Source organism: Myiozetetes cayanensis, unplaced genomic scaffold, assembly GCF_022539395.1.
Source record: "Myiozetetes cayanensis isolate MyiCay16 unplaced genomic scaffold, myiCay2020 scf18, whole genome shotgun sequence".
NCBI classification, from domain to species: Eukaryota; Metazoa; Chordata; class Aves; order Passeriformes; family Tyrannidae; genus Myiozetetes; species Myiozetetes cayanensis.
In genome coordinates this window covers 4,879,445-4,896,118 of record NW_026087389.1, presented here as the reverse complement: position 1 = coordinate 4,896,118, position 16,674 = coordinate 4,879,445, and the positions used below count along the sequence as shown (strand labels likewise).

The 16,674-nt window shown below is 47.5% G+C and overlaps 1 protein-coding gene across 6 annotated transcripts in view; it reads right to left on the bottom strand.

The window, feature by feature from the left end:
- FRMD4B (FERM domain containing 4B) overlaps positions 1 to 16,674 on the bottom strand; it is a 118,384-nt gene that overhangs the window by 33,183 nt on the left and 68,527 nt on the right. For 5 of the 6 annotated variants that reach the window (XM_050313153.1, XM_050313152.1, XM_050313151.1 and 2 more), the window contains exons 6-7: positions 8,536 to 8,592; positions 7,527 to 7,549 (exon numbers count right to left, since the gene is read on the bottom strand). In XM_050313153.1, the coding sequence (XP_050169110.1) occupies positions 7,527 to 7,549; positions 8,536 to 8,592 (80 nt within the window). The remainder of the gene's footprint in view (positions 1 to 7,526; positions 7,550 to 8,535; positions 8,593 to 16,674) is intronic. The other variant, XM_050313158.1, reaches the window with a different exon arrangement.

Here is a 16,674-nt window from a genome sequence, read left to right as displayed (position 1 = left end):
TAGTTTCACAGCTCAAGAGGGACCTGCACCAGACACAAAGTGTGGTTGGGACTGGCCAACCATTCCCCACATGTGGACCATGGACTGGGAGTCCCAGGCCTGACCTCCAGCTCCAGTCCTGCTCCTTGAGACGAATTTCTTTGCTTCCTCAGCACAGTCTGACTCTCAAGAAGAGGAGCAACAGTGCCTACTGATCTCACGGGGTTTGATGACCCTGTACGTGGCTCACATCCCATGTACCTGGTACATGTTTAAAGAGCTGCTTGGCCATACCCACAGCACATGTCAGCAGTGCTTCCCCAACTGACCAGACAGAAGCAGAACAGCTCTGCTTTACCTGGGGATTTACTCCCAAGCAGAAGAGGGATATTCACAGTTGATACAACGCTTGAAGGATCCCAAACTCTTCCTCGCAACAACAGACTGTTATTTCTAACAGCCACACTTTCCTTCCTGTTCACACAAAAGTCAGCTTAGCCATATTAGTTGTGGGGTTTTAGCATGTCTGAGTACAGCAGCGGAGTTTAAAGCTTGTTATCACAGCCTGGCGTGCTGATACAGAGATACATGGAACCACAAGGAAAATAAAGTATCCAAATAACGATAAAGACCTGACAAATCTGCAAAGGCAAAAAAGCTGAGGTTGAAAAGCTGTCATTCCATTTCCTCACAACACAATATACACCTCACGTGGCAGATCCCAACAGCCATGGGAAGGACAAGACTTATTTTTGCTTTTCTAAAGTGAGGATGTTGTTAGGAGTCAGACTAGATCCCAAACTCCTGCTCACAGCTGATGGTGCAAGACTGGAGAAACTCCCTGCAGACCTGACTAAGTTTTTCAGATATTCAACAAAAGGAAGACAAAAACATTACAATGCACAAACCATGAAATGTGATCTGTACAACAGGAAAAAGCAACGTGTTTTAGTGCTGAACCTGTACATGAGGAAGGGGAGAGCATCTTTTACCTACAGCTGTGGGTGCCATGATGCTACTTCAAGCCTAACAGCTCTGACAATTTGTCCCCTGTGTGGGAGACAACTTTGGGGACGATGGATTTCCTGGCACTGTGCTTGACATGACTCCCATCTGTTTTGGATGCAGAGCACACACAAAAGGCCTCTTTAGGTGGCTGGGTTGTACTCACTACAGCACTGCTCTCTGAGTTAAAAGTAACTTTACAAAAAAGAAAAACCAAAGAAAAGAGAAGAAAGTACTGTGGAGAGACAATTAAAGTGGACAAAACACAACAACCCAGAAACTGTATGGACATCAAGCATATGAAACAAAAAATTATTGTTCCTTACTGAACTGCCATAATTATGTGTGAATATTAACAGTTACGTTGCTATAAGGAAGCAGTAAATCCCATGAGATCGTATTATTAAATTACTGGAAACATCTATTTTTTTTTTCCTCTTCATCTAATCCTTTTTGCCCATTTCACCCAGAGTGCTTCCACCTAATTAATCTGCTACATAATAAGCATTCTATACAAATTCCTTGAGAGCCCTTACAGCACTGCTTTAGAGAACTGTAAAAAAACATTAAAATTACATCATTGCAGAGACTATACGCACTTTAGTCTGCCATGAACTGGATGAATCTAAAGTAGCACCAGTGGAAAAACCCCCTTACTGTTAAAAGTCTATAAAAAAAAGGGGGCCGTAAGTACTTTTTTTTTTCTTTTGTAATTACACCTGGTTTACATGGTGAATTTCCACTTTTTGTTGTAAAAATAAAACACCAGGACAAAACAATGTTTTCATCTCAGAATCGCTGCCTCAGTGCTCTGGGAGATGGAGCTCAGCAGATCCCTGCCTGGCTCCCCTCAGCTCCCATTCCTCATGGCACATCAGGGGAGTACAACCACAAAACCAAACTGCAGGAAAGCAGGATTTGCATGCTTTTAGAGAAAAATCACTGCAATCTTCGACCAGCTTTCTTTGAAGAGGGTATAAAATTCAATTAAGCAGAAAGCTCTTTGGGAAAGTGGGTTATTTGATACCTGTAATAGGGGAATCATCATGATTGCATGAAATTGATGCCAAACATGACTTGCCCTAAACTTGCTCATTTACTACCTTGGTTCATTAGACGATCCCAAATAAAGTCAAATAAATAATCAACCCCCTCAACAAAAAGGTTTAAGTTAGTAGATCTTGGTTATCTTGTCTGAAATTATCTGTTTATTGCAAAAGAGGGAGCTGAGGAAAGCACACAGCTGGGCTTGACTGAGACAGAGTTAATGGTTCAGAGAGTGGTATTTAAAGAAAAAGTGTTCAGAGTCGAAGCTGAAAGGCAGAACACACAATGACTCACTTGGCAAACAAGGCTGAGGAGCACAAGGGGCACAAGGGCAGTGCCAGTGCCCAGCACTGATTTACAGCCAGGCAGACACAGCCCACGGGGAGCTGGGGTCCTGCTGGGAAAGGACTCCAAGGGTGTCAGTGCATGGGCATTTAAAAAGTACACTTGGCATGGAAAAGAAAATAAAGAAATTGAACTACAGTGCTGCCCTATGACGGGCACCAGATGGATGCCCTGAGAGTGAACCCTCTGGTGACCCACCACCTCTCTTGTATCACCCACTGACACACGTGTAAGAAAATCCCTGGGGGCTGAAAGAGGCACCCGGATTGGGCTTTGCTGCATGAGACCAACATGGATGTCCCCTTCTAACTCATCCCCAATCCCAATGGCCCTGGAAAGGATCTTCCAGTGAACAGTTCACAACAGGTCTCCTTCCCCAAAAGGGACGCCTAAAGGAGCAGCAGGGTTTGTGCTGGGGACACAACACCCACACTGTGCCCTTTCCAGGGCTGTCCTTAGGCCAGCTCTAGTCTGGCCCACAGCCTGAGCCCATGAGATGGGTTCCACTCCACAGACCCACCCTGAGCCCTGAGACCTCTCCAGGATGCCAACACGAGAGAGGAGAGTACAAACAACCAGGAGATTTGGTCCAAACTTGTCTTCCTGCTCCAGCTCCAGTCCTGGGCATGGCCACACCTGGAGTTTTGGTCACATGAACATGGTAAGACTTCCAAAAACAGGCTGGACAAGCTGCCTCCAACAAATCTCAGGTGTGTCCTGTCCCTGAAGGTACCTTAATCTTGGGGTTAGGAGTAGAGTGAGCAGGTGCTTTGCTATCGGACAATTATTAACTCCTTTCCAACAGCTATTTTCTAGCACTGCCCACATTATGGTTTCCACATTCTTTTCTACCAAGAGATTTTCCAGTTTGTTTGGCAGAATCATAAACTTCCCAAGAAAACACTACCCAAAAATTCTAACACTCACTTTTGGTTAGGAGAAAACTGTTAATAGGGGCTTTCTGCACCTAGACCAAGAACTTCATTTTTTTCCTCGGCAGAATTATTAAATTCAGGAGTTTCTGAACCAATTACTCCAGAGTCTCAGTTGCAGGGCTATCTCTCACACCAACCTTTTCCTTTTACAAACTGCCTTTATCACCCACACAACGATAAACGCCGGTGCCTCGCACATGTCAGCTATCAGGAATTCATTATTTTGTCTGTGCTATGTTATACCAGTCGGGAGTTATCTTTGCAGCCCACAGGCCAGAACCAAAATCAAATGAGTCAGCTATTTAAAGAAAATAGAAGCCCTCCTCCAGCAATTTAATTAACTTTCAGGGAGCATGGCTGGGTTTCAGTCCTGGAAATGGTACTGGTGGGGAAAATACGGTCCAGGATTATCAGTCAGGCAATAAACTTTTTTTTTTTTTTTTTGAAGTTACTTTCCTTATATAGTCCCTGAAGCTAATCTGATTTTAATAAATGTTTTTCCAATGCTAGGAGGACAGCATTTAAGACTTCTCAGTTATAAACTTTCTTGTCAAGCCAGAAAGGAAAATAACACTCTACATGATTGTACAGCATTTTTGAGAGTAGGTGCTTAGTCTGTAAATTAAATACAACTAAATCATTTACTTCCCAAAGAGGCAAGACTTTATATGTTGCAAATTTACACGAATTAACAGATTGCCAAGACATTAGGGGTTTTTCCTAAACTTAAGTAAAATTCCTATCATGAACACAATATGGACTTTTTTTCCCCAAAACTGAGCCACATCAGAAGCTGTAACTTGAAACACATTCTCTTTTTTAAACCCTTGCACAGAGTTTAAAAGCCAAAATTTTGTAAAACCAGGCTTGCAGATTTTCCTGTTTCATTTGTCAGTGGGAGAGTGGAGGAATGCAATTAACTCACGCAGAGTTTCAAAACTCCAATCAATGACTAATACTTGCTCAGGGTTCTTATTGCAGGAGCTGGACAAAAAGTGCTGGGAACTCAGCTGAGAAGCAGTCAACTGGAAGGCATGAGTCGTGAAAATCAAACACCAGCAAGCATTACATCCTTCCTCTTGAGCAAAGCGTGCCCAGCATTGCACAGGAAAGCAGAGGGGCAGGAATCTGGAGCATCCCAGCCTTGCTGGGAACAGCAGAGCTGCAGGACCCTGCAGAGGAACCATCCTGCCCCTGGCAGCCCTGACACTGTCCCATGTAAGGGGGAGAGGAAGGGCTCACTGAGCTCTTCATCACACTCAGCAGGGAATTATCTCAGCTGGGATCAAGAGTCGGGTAAACAGGAAAAGGAAACGGGCACATGGTGACCCACACCAACCATGGTCCACTGCCACCTTTGTCCCTCATTCCTCCTGCATCCCAAAGCCAGTCTAGACTGCCTCTGAGAATCCAGAGGTGCCCAAAGCAGGCACATGTGCATGGACATGCTGTGCGTACAATTTTGAAGTACGTATTTAAGTTTTATCAAGTTGTCTTAAAAACCAGAGTCCTCTCAGAGTGGGACTGGGGTGGCTTGCCTTACATAAAGCCTCTCTCCAAATAATAAGGCACAAAACTAAATGGTTTGTTAAGGTCCCTTCCAACCCAAACCATTCTATGATTCTGTGAAACCCTTGTCCTGCGACAGCCCAACTTGGGACCTCGGGGTCCTACTGCAAACTACCTGCAAGGGCCAAACCCCAAAGACCCTGATACTTCCATGCTGTCAGTGGTACCAGACTGCAAAGCCCCTCAAGTGACCTTTCTGGTGTAGAAACTGGAAGTTTTCACTTTCTCCAAGCGCCCACGTGTCAGAGTTGCTCACTGAAAATAAACAGATTTCCAAGGAATGCACGCACCCACTCAGCTCAGGCCAGGGGAGGGTGTTTCGTGGGAAGTTGCTGCTCTCTGCCATCAAGGCGTTATCTGAGAATTCGAGCAGTGGATTGGGAAAGGGATTCCTGCAGAACCCCAGGAGTCTGAAGCATTTGGGCCCTGGTACTAAGCCGCCAGTCAGTGGTAATGCCACACGGTGACCCTACATGGGATGTACCCCCAGGGAAAAGCTCCCCGTGGGATGTGTGAAAAATCAGGCAGGCACAGATCCCCAGCACTGCCTGGACTGCTTCAACCCTCGCTCCCAGAAAGCTAATCTCTAGGACTTCAGGCAATTCCTGTATTTACCCACATTCATCCAGCACTAATCCAGTATTAAAAAAATTAACCTGAGCGCTCTCACGTAAGCAAAAATGGTGCAAGAGCCACATTCCAGAAGATGATTCAAAGCAGAATGGACAAATGACAGTAAACAGAACACGCCAAACCCAAGGAACTGCAAAGGGAGGCAAATCACACTGCACAGGAGCACCACTGCAAGGACACAGTGTTTGCACTACAGCAAATTGGGCAGTGGAGGCAAATCCTTCGGTATCGTCGTAAAGATATGCTGGTAATTAAGCTAATGCTTTATCAGCACTGGCCCAAAGGACCACTTGTGATATGGGACGTGGAATTCCTCCACTTCTGGCGTTCTCACTGGGCCTGGGACAGCTGGCCATGCTCATTTGCTACAGGGGCATAACATATGCTCAGTCCAACAGAGGAAGCAATTGCTGCAGCTATTTTTGTGCAACTCCTAGGGGAAGTGCTGTACTTGGGAAATCACTCTGGTAGTCCAGTGTTCTTCCCTCCAATTTTCCTTAAATACTTCTGAAGGTAACCACAGGCAATCCTTGCAACGTGGTCCAGGGAAGCACAGAAAACCACCACAGACACAGTTCTTGGGCACGTGAAGCCCCACTTAGCAAACCTATTTATGGCAAATGATAACGAGTCAGTGTTAAGTTTAAACCACATCAGGGAGGTTTCCACCACAAAGGTAGTTTTTTAACTTTAATCCCTTTTCCTGATTATCAAGAGCACATTCCACCAGTTGCTACAGCTTGACACATTACTTCTTGCTGAGTCAGCAGTGGTTTTCTGGTGATCTGTGCCTAACCTGAGCTAAGCTTAGGGTAATCTTAGGGTGTCCCCTGTGAGATCAGGCAGGATAACGGGTCCTTCTAGAGAAGAACACAGCACACTGAAGGTACAAGCAATATAGTGTCTACAGCAGGTCTACAGCATGCACAGAAACAGAAATGGGTCTGTACAGCCAGCCCACCCTGGTCACAAGGATGTCTTTTCCTCCCTGCAGGTGTGACAGCATGCCAACAAAAAGGAGGAGAAGGTTTGATAGACTTAACAGAGCGTGTCCTTCAGCAGAGAAGGGACTGGCCTCTGGAGAGAAGGGCTCTTGGGTAGCAGCACTGGCACCTAATTGACAACTGCACACTGAGGGGAAAGCAGAGTATGTCACTTTGGCAGTCAGACGTGAATCGCTCCCTGCATGTGAGCAGACAGCTCTTTACCAAGCGTTTCCGTGGTTCTCCAAAGCTGTTGCAGTTAAAGTGTGAAACACACCTCTCTTTCCATATGGAAACTCAGCAAGTAGTAAAATATTAACGTGACCAAAGCCAACTTTCTGAATCTCTATTTGCTTAGTGAGCTGTTTCTAATGGAAGGTCTTTCCCCCTGGCTCCAACAGGTCCGGTTGTGACCCCACTTCCCCCCCACAGCCCCCTTATCACAATCAGTGCAGGGTAAGAAGCACCTCCACAGGGAAGCCCAGTCTGATGATGCAGCTTCAGACAGCCCAAGCCCAGCACAGGGAGCCACAACACAACTGTTGGGTCAGCTGTGGGGAGGGGGAGGCCCCGGGGCAGCTGCAGGAGAACACGGCTCATTGATCCCGGTGTGGGCAGCTGATCGGCCCCTCGTCCCTGCACAGGGCTGTGGGCAAGGTCACCCAGATGGACCCAAAACCACAGTTCTGCAGAAGCACAGGCAAAAAAGTTTGCTTTGCAAAAAAGTTTTGCAAAGCACAGGCTTTCTGTCAGGGGAGTGTGGGAGCTTCTCCCTTCTTCCACTTCAGCACCCACACTTGGGAGCAAAGCGTGATGGCCTGAAACACTGTTTTGACTCAGAGCTTGCTCACAAAAGGCATTACTCACCCTGCAGACTCAGATTTTATCCAGCCCAGCAGCACATTTCACTTTCTTCAGGCACTGCTCGCAGCTGGACTTTACCCCCATTTGTGATTGTTTGCAATACAATGCCAACACAGAAAAACACATCCATCAAGCACACTAGTATTAGAAAGGAAAATGTTATTACCTGGAATAGTCCCCTTTAGCTTCCTACAATTGAAAAACAGTGACAGAATTAAAACATGATCTCTTCAAAAGCCCTCGATTTTCCCAGCATTGTTCGCTTCCCCACTCCCACAGCTCTGCAGCCAGATCCTGACCCCCGCCAGACTCCCTGCACAACACCGAGCCCGCCTGCATGTGTTCAAGAGCTGAACTTGGCCCTTTTAAGCTTCCAGCTGTAGATAATCCACCTACAGCATAAATAAAACTGCTTCCAAAACGGGGATGAATTTCACATTGCAAACCAAATGTCGCTTTTACTGCACAAGAAGCGAAATACAATTCTCTCCCCTGGCCGACCACATGCAGCCGAAGGTCGCCTGTGCAGGCAGGTCAGCACTTGGGAGGAATTGTGCTCGCTCGGAGATGAAAACAAACAACCCCTCATGCAGATCAAGCCGCTGCAGCTTTGCTGTGGCACTTTGTCAGTGAGAATGCAACGGGGGAAAATAACCCCTCAGTATTTTAAAGGCAGGATTTTATTCCATGGGGAAAGCAGTAAATAACCAGAGTTTAAGTTCGAATACAACGAAACTTGATTAACGAGAGGGGAAAACTGACACTGTGTATTTCAACATAACAGAGGTATCAAAACCATATGCTCTGAAAGGAAGATTCACAGGCATAATATAGCAGATTTAGCTACAGTAATTACTCTTTTCTTCCCAGATCTCTGGAATGTATTTAAATTAGAATAAGTGATAAATTGAATGGAAACCCGCCCAAATAAACGAGTTGCCTTGCTGAGCTCTTCCTCTTTCAATTTAAAATTCCTCAGATAAATAATTCTCTCGCCTACGAGAAAAAAAAAAAAAAAAACAACTCTCAAGTATTCCAGCTTTCCCCCCACAGCCGCAGAGGGCATAAACAACCCTGCGGGGTCTTGTCTGCATAGAGGGGGAGGAAATAAGGCAGGAGGAACGCGCTGATCCAAAGGCAGCCCGAGGGAGCGGTCCAGGGGCAGGGACACTCACCTGCAGCACCAGCGCGGCCAACTTGAAGACGGTCTCGCTCTCCACCTCGATCTGCCCCTGTGCGGAGAGAGCAGAGCGTGAGCCGGGAGCGCCCGCACCGCCCCGGGGAGGGAGCAGGGGAGGAGGGGGCACCGGGGGGGCGGTGCCGGCTCTCGGTGCCAGACCAGCCCCGGCACAGCCGCTCCCCTCCCCGTGTCCCCCCGCTGCCACCGCGATACAGCCCGTCCTCCCCAGCCCTGCCCTGCTCTCCGCAGCTTGCTTTACACATCTCGCTTTCACTGCGTTTCGCCGGATGCTGCTCCGTGTTGCTGCATCCCACCCTCAGCGGGGACACGGTCCCGCACACTGCCAACCCTTCCCACGCAGCAACAAAAGTACTGTAATGGCTCGAAGGACACACCCGCCTCAGGGCAAGGTCCACAGTTCACAAAATCACGGAATGGTTTGGGTTGGGAGGCACCTTAAAAGCTCATCTTGTTCTAACCCTCCTGATACGGGCAAGGACACCTTCCACTAGACCAGGTTGCTCAAAGCCCTGCCCAACCTGGCCTTGGACACTTCCAGGGACAGGACACGGCAGATAAATGGTTGGATAGCACCCACAAGCACACACCAGCTTGACAGGTATCAGTATTTGACAAGATCTAAACCCCTGACTTGGTCTAGAAGAAAAGGCACTTCCCAGCTCAGTGCTCTCCAAATCGTGGCAGCTGGGCTTGGGTGTCGTGCAGCCATCCAGTGTGACAGCCACGTCACAGCCAAGAGAAAACCAAGAAACTGCATCCATTTCTTGGTAAAGAGTTTTACTGCTCATAGTTTTAGGACAATTCATTCTTTGCTGTGATGGTGGTACACAGCCCTCTGATGCTGACTAAGCATAACTAAGCTTCCCTTGCCCCACTCAGTCTGGATCTGACAGCCTTCAGTTCTTCCAATAGCTCCAGAGGTGCCAAAACATCAAAACTACAAAAGGATTGTGTTGTTGTTGTTTGTTTTTTTCCCATGCTTGCAAGCTTAAGTGCAAGCTTTCAAACTTAGTTTCTTACCAACAAAAACCAAGGTGTTGGTTCAATTCTGGGACCAGCAATAACACTGGAGGGGTAAAGGAGATGCACTGACAGTTGGACTTGGGCTGTCCAAGCCACCCTTTACACTCCTACACTCTGCAAATGGTGCGTGAAGAACAAAACGGACCCCACAAACACAGATTTTTCTTATCGACCTTCTGCAAGTGAAGATAATGGTCACGATGCCCATCTCCTGCCACTGAGATCCCAAGACATCCTTTGTCCCCAGGATCTGTTTGCTGCATGAGGACACAAAGCAGACTGAAGGCTGAACTAATGCCAAAACCAGGGCAGCAGGAAGATCTACAGAATTACATACAGAAACATGAAATGACATCTCAAAATATATTAGGGCACATCTGGAGCTGAGCTAATTTACCACAGCTGCAGGTCTGGCCCACAGAGACTAAATTCAAGAGTGAACAAACAAATAATTCAATTTTCATGGAAAGGAAGTTTTTTTGCCAGCTTTGTCAATAAAACATTCCAGCAGCAGCGCTCCCCCAGGCTTCTCTGACAGGCAGACCAAGAGCAATTTCCCCTTCCCAACAGGTGTGGCAGCAGCTATGCAGGAGCAGCCTCCAAAGCATTCCCAGGCATATTTTATTAGAAGAAAAGGAGGGGCACATCACCAGTTAAGAGAAAAAGAAATAGCTTGAAAGTTCATCCTTCCTTCAGATCTCTTTCATGTTGATGCGTAAGAACAGAGGCAAGATCGCAGCCCAGAAACTCTTCACATAGGTGCAATTTTAAGGCACTTTGTTACTTCCAGGTCCCTATCAGGTTAGGCTTTGTCATGCACATCTGAGCTGGCTTGTTTAAAGCACCTCCTCAAACAGCCTCTGAAGCCAACGATGGTGGTGGGAGGATTACGGGAGATCAGGTCATCCAAGCACCGTGTGCTCCTGCACCAGCAGGCAGGGAACTCAGACATGAGAAAGTGCCATCAGAGGGAACCTCAGCTCAGCAGGAAAGACGGGATCTGGCTCAGTAAAGCTGTCTGTGGAACCACAAAATCAAGGAAAACAGGACCAGAAGGAACCTTAAAAACTGATCAAGACCCTCTCCCTGCCCCAAGGCAGAATCAGCTACATGTGGCTCATCACCTTCTAAGCCTACAAGAAACTCAAGGAGATTTAACTCTCCAAAGCCCTCTCTGATTTGTTGCTGGCTCCCAGATAAACTCAGCAGCACTCAGTGAGCTGCTGCAGCAGTGACTCTCTGCTGACCCATAGCAATAGCTCCTGCTGGCCTTACTGGCGTGTTTGGGACTTGATAACCAAGCACCTGCTTACTTTTCATCTTCAAAGCACCTCACAGCCATTAACTAATTAGCAACAGTAATTACGAGGCTGCTCTTTACTTGTTCTTAGATACCAGGGTTAAGAAACTCTGGTCACTTCACTGGCTGCTATGGCATTGCTACAACTGCTAACAGTGATCCCACAAACCACTTTATTTAGGGTTTTAGGAGACCAAAGGGAGGCTGAAGGGGGGGACTGACTTCTCCAGGTGATGAAGTTTCAGTCTTTGCTTTCACAGTGAGGGATTTGCTGTACCAAAGCAGTTTTGAATAAATTTGCTTAGAAGCTGTAGAGGAGTGAACAGGTAAGGGGGTCCTCCCTAATGTGACCTCTTTCAAGGATGCTGCAGGTGTCTTGACCGAGCCAAGGGGACAAACAGGATGCCCCAGATGCAGGGCTGCCACCATGTCTCTCCAGCTGCTGCAAACCTCAGAACAGGGTGGACCAGCTCTAATTATTATCCTATATCACCATACAGTAACAGTGGCTGGAGACTGGGGCCACTCTGAGTGAGGCTCAGCACCAAAAAAAAAAAAGCCAAACAGCAACAAGGAGAACACCCACCCTTTGAAGAAGCTAAAAATCACAGAAGAAAGGATGCAGGGAGGCAAAGGGGCTGCCCGGAAGTCCCACAGTAGCTAAGTAGCAGAGCAAGGACTTGAAGCAAAGGATCCAAAGCCCAGCTCAGCCTTTATCTGACAGACTAATGCTCTACAAGTGACAGTCTCTTGGACAATTCCCTCTGAGCCTGGAATTATTTTTCATCATAACATAACGTTATTTGCCATCTGGCTCCCCAATTGGCCATTGCTCTAATGTAATCCAGCCCTGCCCTGGGCTCTCACGGAGTTTGGACAGCCCTTGGCTTGACACAAATCCATGCAGCTCTACGTGTCACTCTGGAGTGCAGGACCATGACTCTTCCCACTCAGGCAATATTTGGATTTTATAATCGTCCTCCAGCCTGGAGGCTGGCAGATGGGGGTTTGTTTCAGTATCGCTTTATCAGCAAGGTCAGATTTCAAAAATAGATGAGCAAAACGGCTGTAAGAAGATTCATTTGCAATCCCTGCAATCACCAGGGTAATTCAAGCACAGGTTTCAGTGAGCAAGTGGGGGGCCTGAGAGCCAGGGCAGTGAGTGCTCCCATGGCTGTGTGTCAAGACTGAAGATGGAAGGTTTTCCTAGATTTATCCCAAGTGGGAACAAGGTCACTAGCACGAGGTTAAGTAGATGCATGTAATTCAGATAATGGAATCTGAGTCTTCTACCTTTGAGATGTAAATAAGTTTAGACAGACTAGCGGGTGCATCTCCAGGGAGGGGATGAAAATTATATTTTTCAATTAAAGTTTGCACAGGGACCAATCATTTTAACCAGTAAGAAGGATTCAGCCCCCTGTGTAGCTCATCCAAAAGACCATTGGCTTATCTAAACACTGCATTTGGTCCAGCAGATTCAGGTGGTGGCTTTTGTCATGCTGACAAACAGCAGAGTAATAAAAGGTCGTAGCAGGTGTCCAAACTGGGTGGCAATTACTGCAGAGCAGGAGTAAGTCACTATCTCAGCAGCTGGTCAAGACCAGCTCGCCCTTCAGTGCCCATGGGCAGAGTTTAGTCCCCAGTTCAGAGAGGAGCTCATGTCTTTTGCTGCACAGACACAGACTTAGAATGTGATAAAAATCACAAGCTTGTTCATGAATAGAGCAGTGAACCCTCATTACACACAGCAACAACACTAGAATTTACTGCCATAGAGAAACAAGTCTGAAATCCTGATGGAAACTCAGATCAAGGGTGACGATAGTCCGATGAGCATTAACTGTGCTAAGCAAATCTTTAGGCTTTAAACTCAGATTAAAGCAGATTTAAAAAAATAAGTAACACATAGGAACTGTCAGCTTTAACTCTTTAGAGCCGGAGCAAGAAGCAAAAGCGGATGTGGTTTATTCAGACCACACGTAACCTCCACAGGTTAAAGACTGACAACAAAAACATTTCACAGGAAGATTTGAGAACTGAGATACCAACACACCTGTTCCCTCAAACCAATCCCTTTAAAAATTTCTATTAACCAAAGATACCCCCAAATATGCACGTACTATGATTGAATAGCCTCGAGACAGCCACAATATTGCATACAATTACCTGTGATTACCGGGAGGTGATTAAAAAAAAAAAAGCTGAAAGAAGGGTGCAATTAGTCAGAGGGAAAAGAAAGGACCCAAATGTCTGCAACGAGGTGTTCAAACCGAGGGAGGCAATTAGCTGGGTGTGGACCCAGCACAAGTGAACAAAGCAATGCCAGCGTCGTGTGCCCTTAACCAGCACCGTGGCGACCTCCCACCAGGCATCCCGTATCCCTGTGTGTCCTGGCAGCCAGAGGATGGGAGGGCAGGTCCCAGCAGTGCAGAAAGCTTAGCAGCTTCTCAGTGTTTAAGGTTTTATTGACAGGCTGGAGACAACCTGTAACGTGGCACAAGCCGAGCAGGGCAAGAGGAACTAGGTCAGGCAGATCCAACAACTCGCCCTGTCAGAGTGGCTGTGCGGGGTAATTACTGCACAGAGACAAACACAGGCTGCACATGGATAACCTCCAACCTTAAACTGCCTGTCCTAATTACTGGCACTCACACCTACGTCTCAGTCCTGGTGGTGTCACCTGCTGTTCACATCCCATTCCCTTCTCCAAGCTTTGCTGAGCATCTTAACCGGGACTCATTTCCAAACCCTGGGCTGAGAAAAAGTACAGCAAAGCAAGTGTCTGCCTCCAAACCCGTAGGGAAGTAAAGCAAAGAACTAAACCAGCAGGAGATGTGGAATATGAGCTGTTAAAGGAGTAAATTGAAGCCTGGTCTTCCTCAAAAGGGCAATTCGGATTTCCACTCGTGCTGCCTTTCCCCCACGGGCACTGCAGCCTGGGTGGCTCAGGAGGTTTCACAGCTGCTTCATGGCATTTAGATGGTCCATGAAGTCTTAGTTTCACTCAGGGATCCCCACAGCCCTTCCTACCCAAAACAAGTGAGTGCAGCCTGAGACCCAATGCAGCTCGGCTCACGTGCAGTGGCCAACACAGCTCTTTCCTGGCAGGACCTGCTGCTTCCCAACTCTGCAGCTTAGGCCAACCCAGCCCCCCTCCCCCAAAAAATTAGCTGTTAGTGCCTCGTGGTGAGGAACAGCTTCAGGTTTCTCTGTTACACCCTTTATTTTGCTGTCTCTGCCAGACACTCTCATCCATCTCCCTTTGCCTTTTTGTGCCACAGTCAACACTTGGGTGAAATTCCAGAGACAGCAGCAGCTACTTTGAGACTCGTCTGCACAGTTCAGTGCAACAGGAACACATTTACTGCCACTTTTCTTTTTCATTAATGTAAGAGTAAAAGCAGAGAATGGGGAAAGACATAAAGACTTCCCTGTTTGCAAGCCAGGGGATATAGCAAGTGTCATTAGACTTAACATATAATCACAGTCTTTCGCTTTCCTACCCCAGTATCACGGTGAGATATCCAACACACACCAACAACAGAACTGGCTGAGCTGTCACAGCATCTTTAGTCTGTGGCCAGGAGATCAAAGGTGCAGAACTTTCCATGGCAATTAAACCCAGTAGTTAGACCCAGGAGGAGGTGACTACATAGGAGACGTGAGGTATGAAACCTTGGCTGCAAACCAACTGAATCTTCATATGCAATGGGCCAGCTGGGACACAACACACACCTCCCTGAACCAGAGCCTCACAGGTCCCTGGGACACAATCACCCTTCACAGCAGGCAGCCTTGGACCAACCTCAACCCCTCTCAGAGGAGTCCCTTGACTATACCCACACCACAGCCAAGTCCCTCCCCAAGCCACCAGCACAGCCCCATGTGAGGTCCCTTGGGGTAGCGAGTGGGGAGTCCCATGCAGATCTGCCAGTTCACATCAGCATGGGGTCCTGCCTCCTCCTCCTGTCATGTTCTGTACACAGGCACAGCCATGCTCCATCTTTCTCATCTGCTGACAAGCTGCTGGGGAGGTTGGGCCAAGGAGGTGGCTGCCATTCCAGCATCCATGGGAGATGACAACCCTGAAGGAGCAGAAGCCAACTGGTCCTGCTGAACCTCATCCTGGGCTTTCCATGTGCTGAACAGCAAATTCAGGCAATGGACAGCACATATTTAATAGCCTTGGCTAGCATCAGACTACACCATGTTACAGGACTGAATGGGAACGTTCCCCTCTCCCTTGAGATGGGGGAGAATTAGGAAATATCTGTTATAAAACTTTCGAGAGCTCTCTGATATATGACCACTTTGCTCCCCACGAGCTGGAAGCCAGCCAGGCTTTATGCTCACACCAGGGGTCTGTTTCAACAGCTCTTCTTGGTAAGCACTGGTCTTCAGGCTGCCAAGTGCTCACAAGCACTGCTGTTCATGGAGCTATCACATTTACAGACTCCTCTGAAAACTTCCAAACTTCCATTTCCTTTAACGTTCCTCTTTTTTTTTCAAAGCAATTCTTACAAGTCCTTGAAACAAATGGGAAATTAAATAAACCCCCCAACACCCAGATATAGAGGGGAAAAGGGGAACATAGCCAACTTGACCAAGATCTTCGTTTACAGAACATATTTTAAGGACTGGCAAAAAGTCAACTGTATGGCTGCAGAGCTATATGGAGGTTAGCTTTAATGCATAATAAACTTGACAGTGCTTCGCTGGCCAAGTAGGGTGTTATTTTTCCAAACTTGGCTGCTTCAAAAGGAGAAAAGACTAATTTATCTTTCCAAATTTATCATCAGCATGTGCGTGACCAGTTCTGACCCACCTCCTTTAAAGTATCCCAGCTATGGTCACGGGCTGTGCAATAACACACTGAACACGTTACAAAGCTCCCTGTGCAAACACATCCATTCTGAGGTACCCATTTCACCTGGAACCAAGCGCCAGGCTTTCACTCCTTTAAATTCCAGCTGTACAGGAGATTTCAGATAGCTATAAATCTTAACCCAGCTTCTTAAAAGTCAATGACAGAGGAGAAAGCTTTTCAGTTGAAGTTGTCACCACTGAAGGTTTTTTGGGCAGTGGTTTTCAAAGCCTTGGAAAAGAGAGGTGTGTAAGAAAACAGAGCCCAGATGTACACAAAGCATACTTCTAGCCTTTCCCTTCTCCCAAAAATACACCTGACAAATGAGGTTTTTTAATTAAGTCACTGGGAGGCCCTTCCATAAACCTGGAGATCGAATTTTCACCAGCTCCCACCTCCCGCTCGGTGGCCCAGGCTTTTCCTGGCAATGGATGTGACTTCTCCAAGCTCCAGCTCAAAGAGTGCGGATGCTGGAGAGCAGGAGCAGGCAGCTGGCTGGACCACACAGGACAGAGAGCCTGGGGACTGCAGCACCAGACCAGGGGAGAAAAAAAAATGGGCAGCTCAACATGAAAAGAAGGGAGGGCGAGAGCTCTGGCAGCATTTGCTGTCGGCGGCAGGCCAGGTCTGTGCACGCACCAGTGGTGAGGAGGCACCGGCTGCTCTGCAAGTGCAGCAGCAAGTGCTGCCTTCAGCTCACACATGAGGAGACTTCACAAAAGTAAAAATGAGGTCTCAGCCCTCTTGTGCCTCCAGCAAAGGGGTCTCCCCCCGGCTCCCCAGCTGCTCACATGCAGAGGAGACCACACGGAGAACAGCACAGGTCACAGAGGATGCACAAACCTGGCACGTGCCAGCAAAGGTCCCAGAGGCACAAAAGGAGCTTTGACTGCATGGAAGAGCACGGAGGTGGGGGAGTGGGT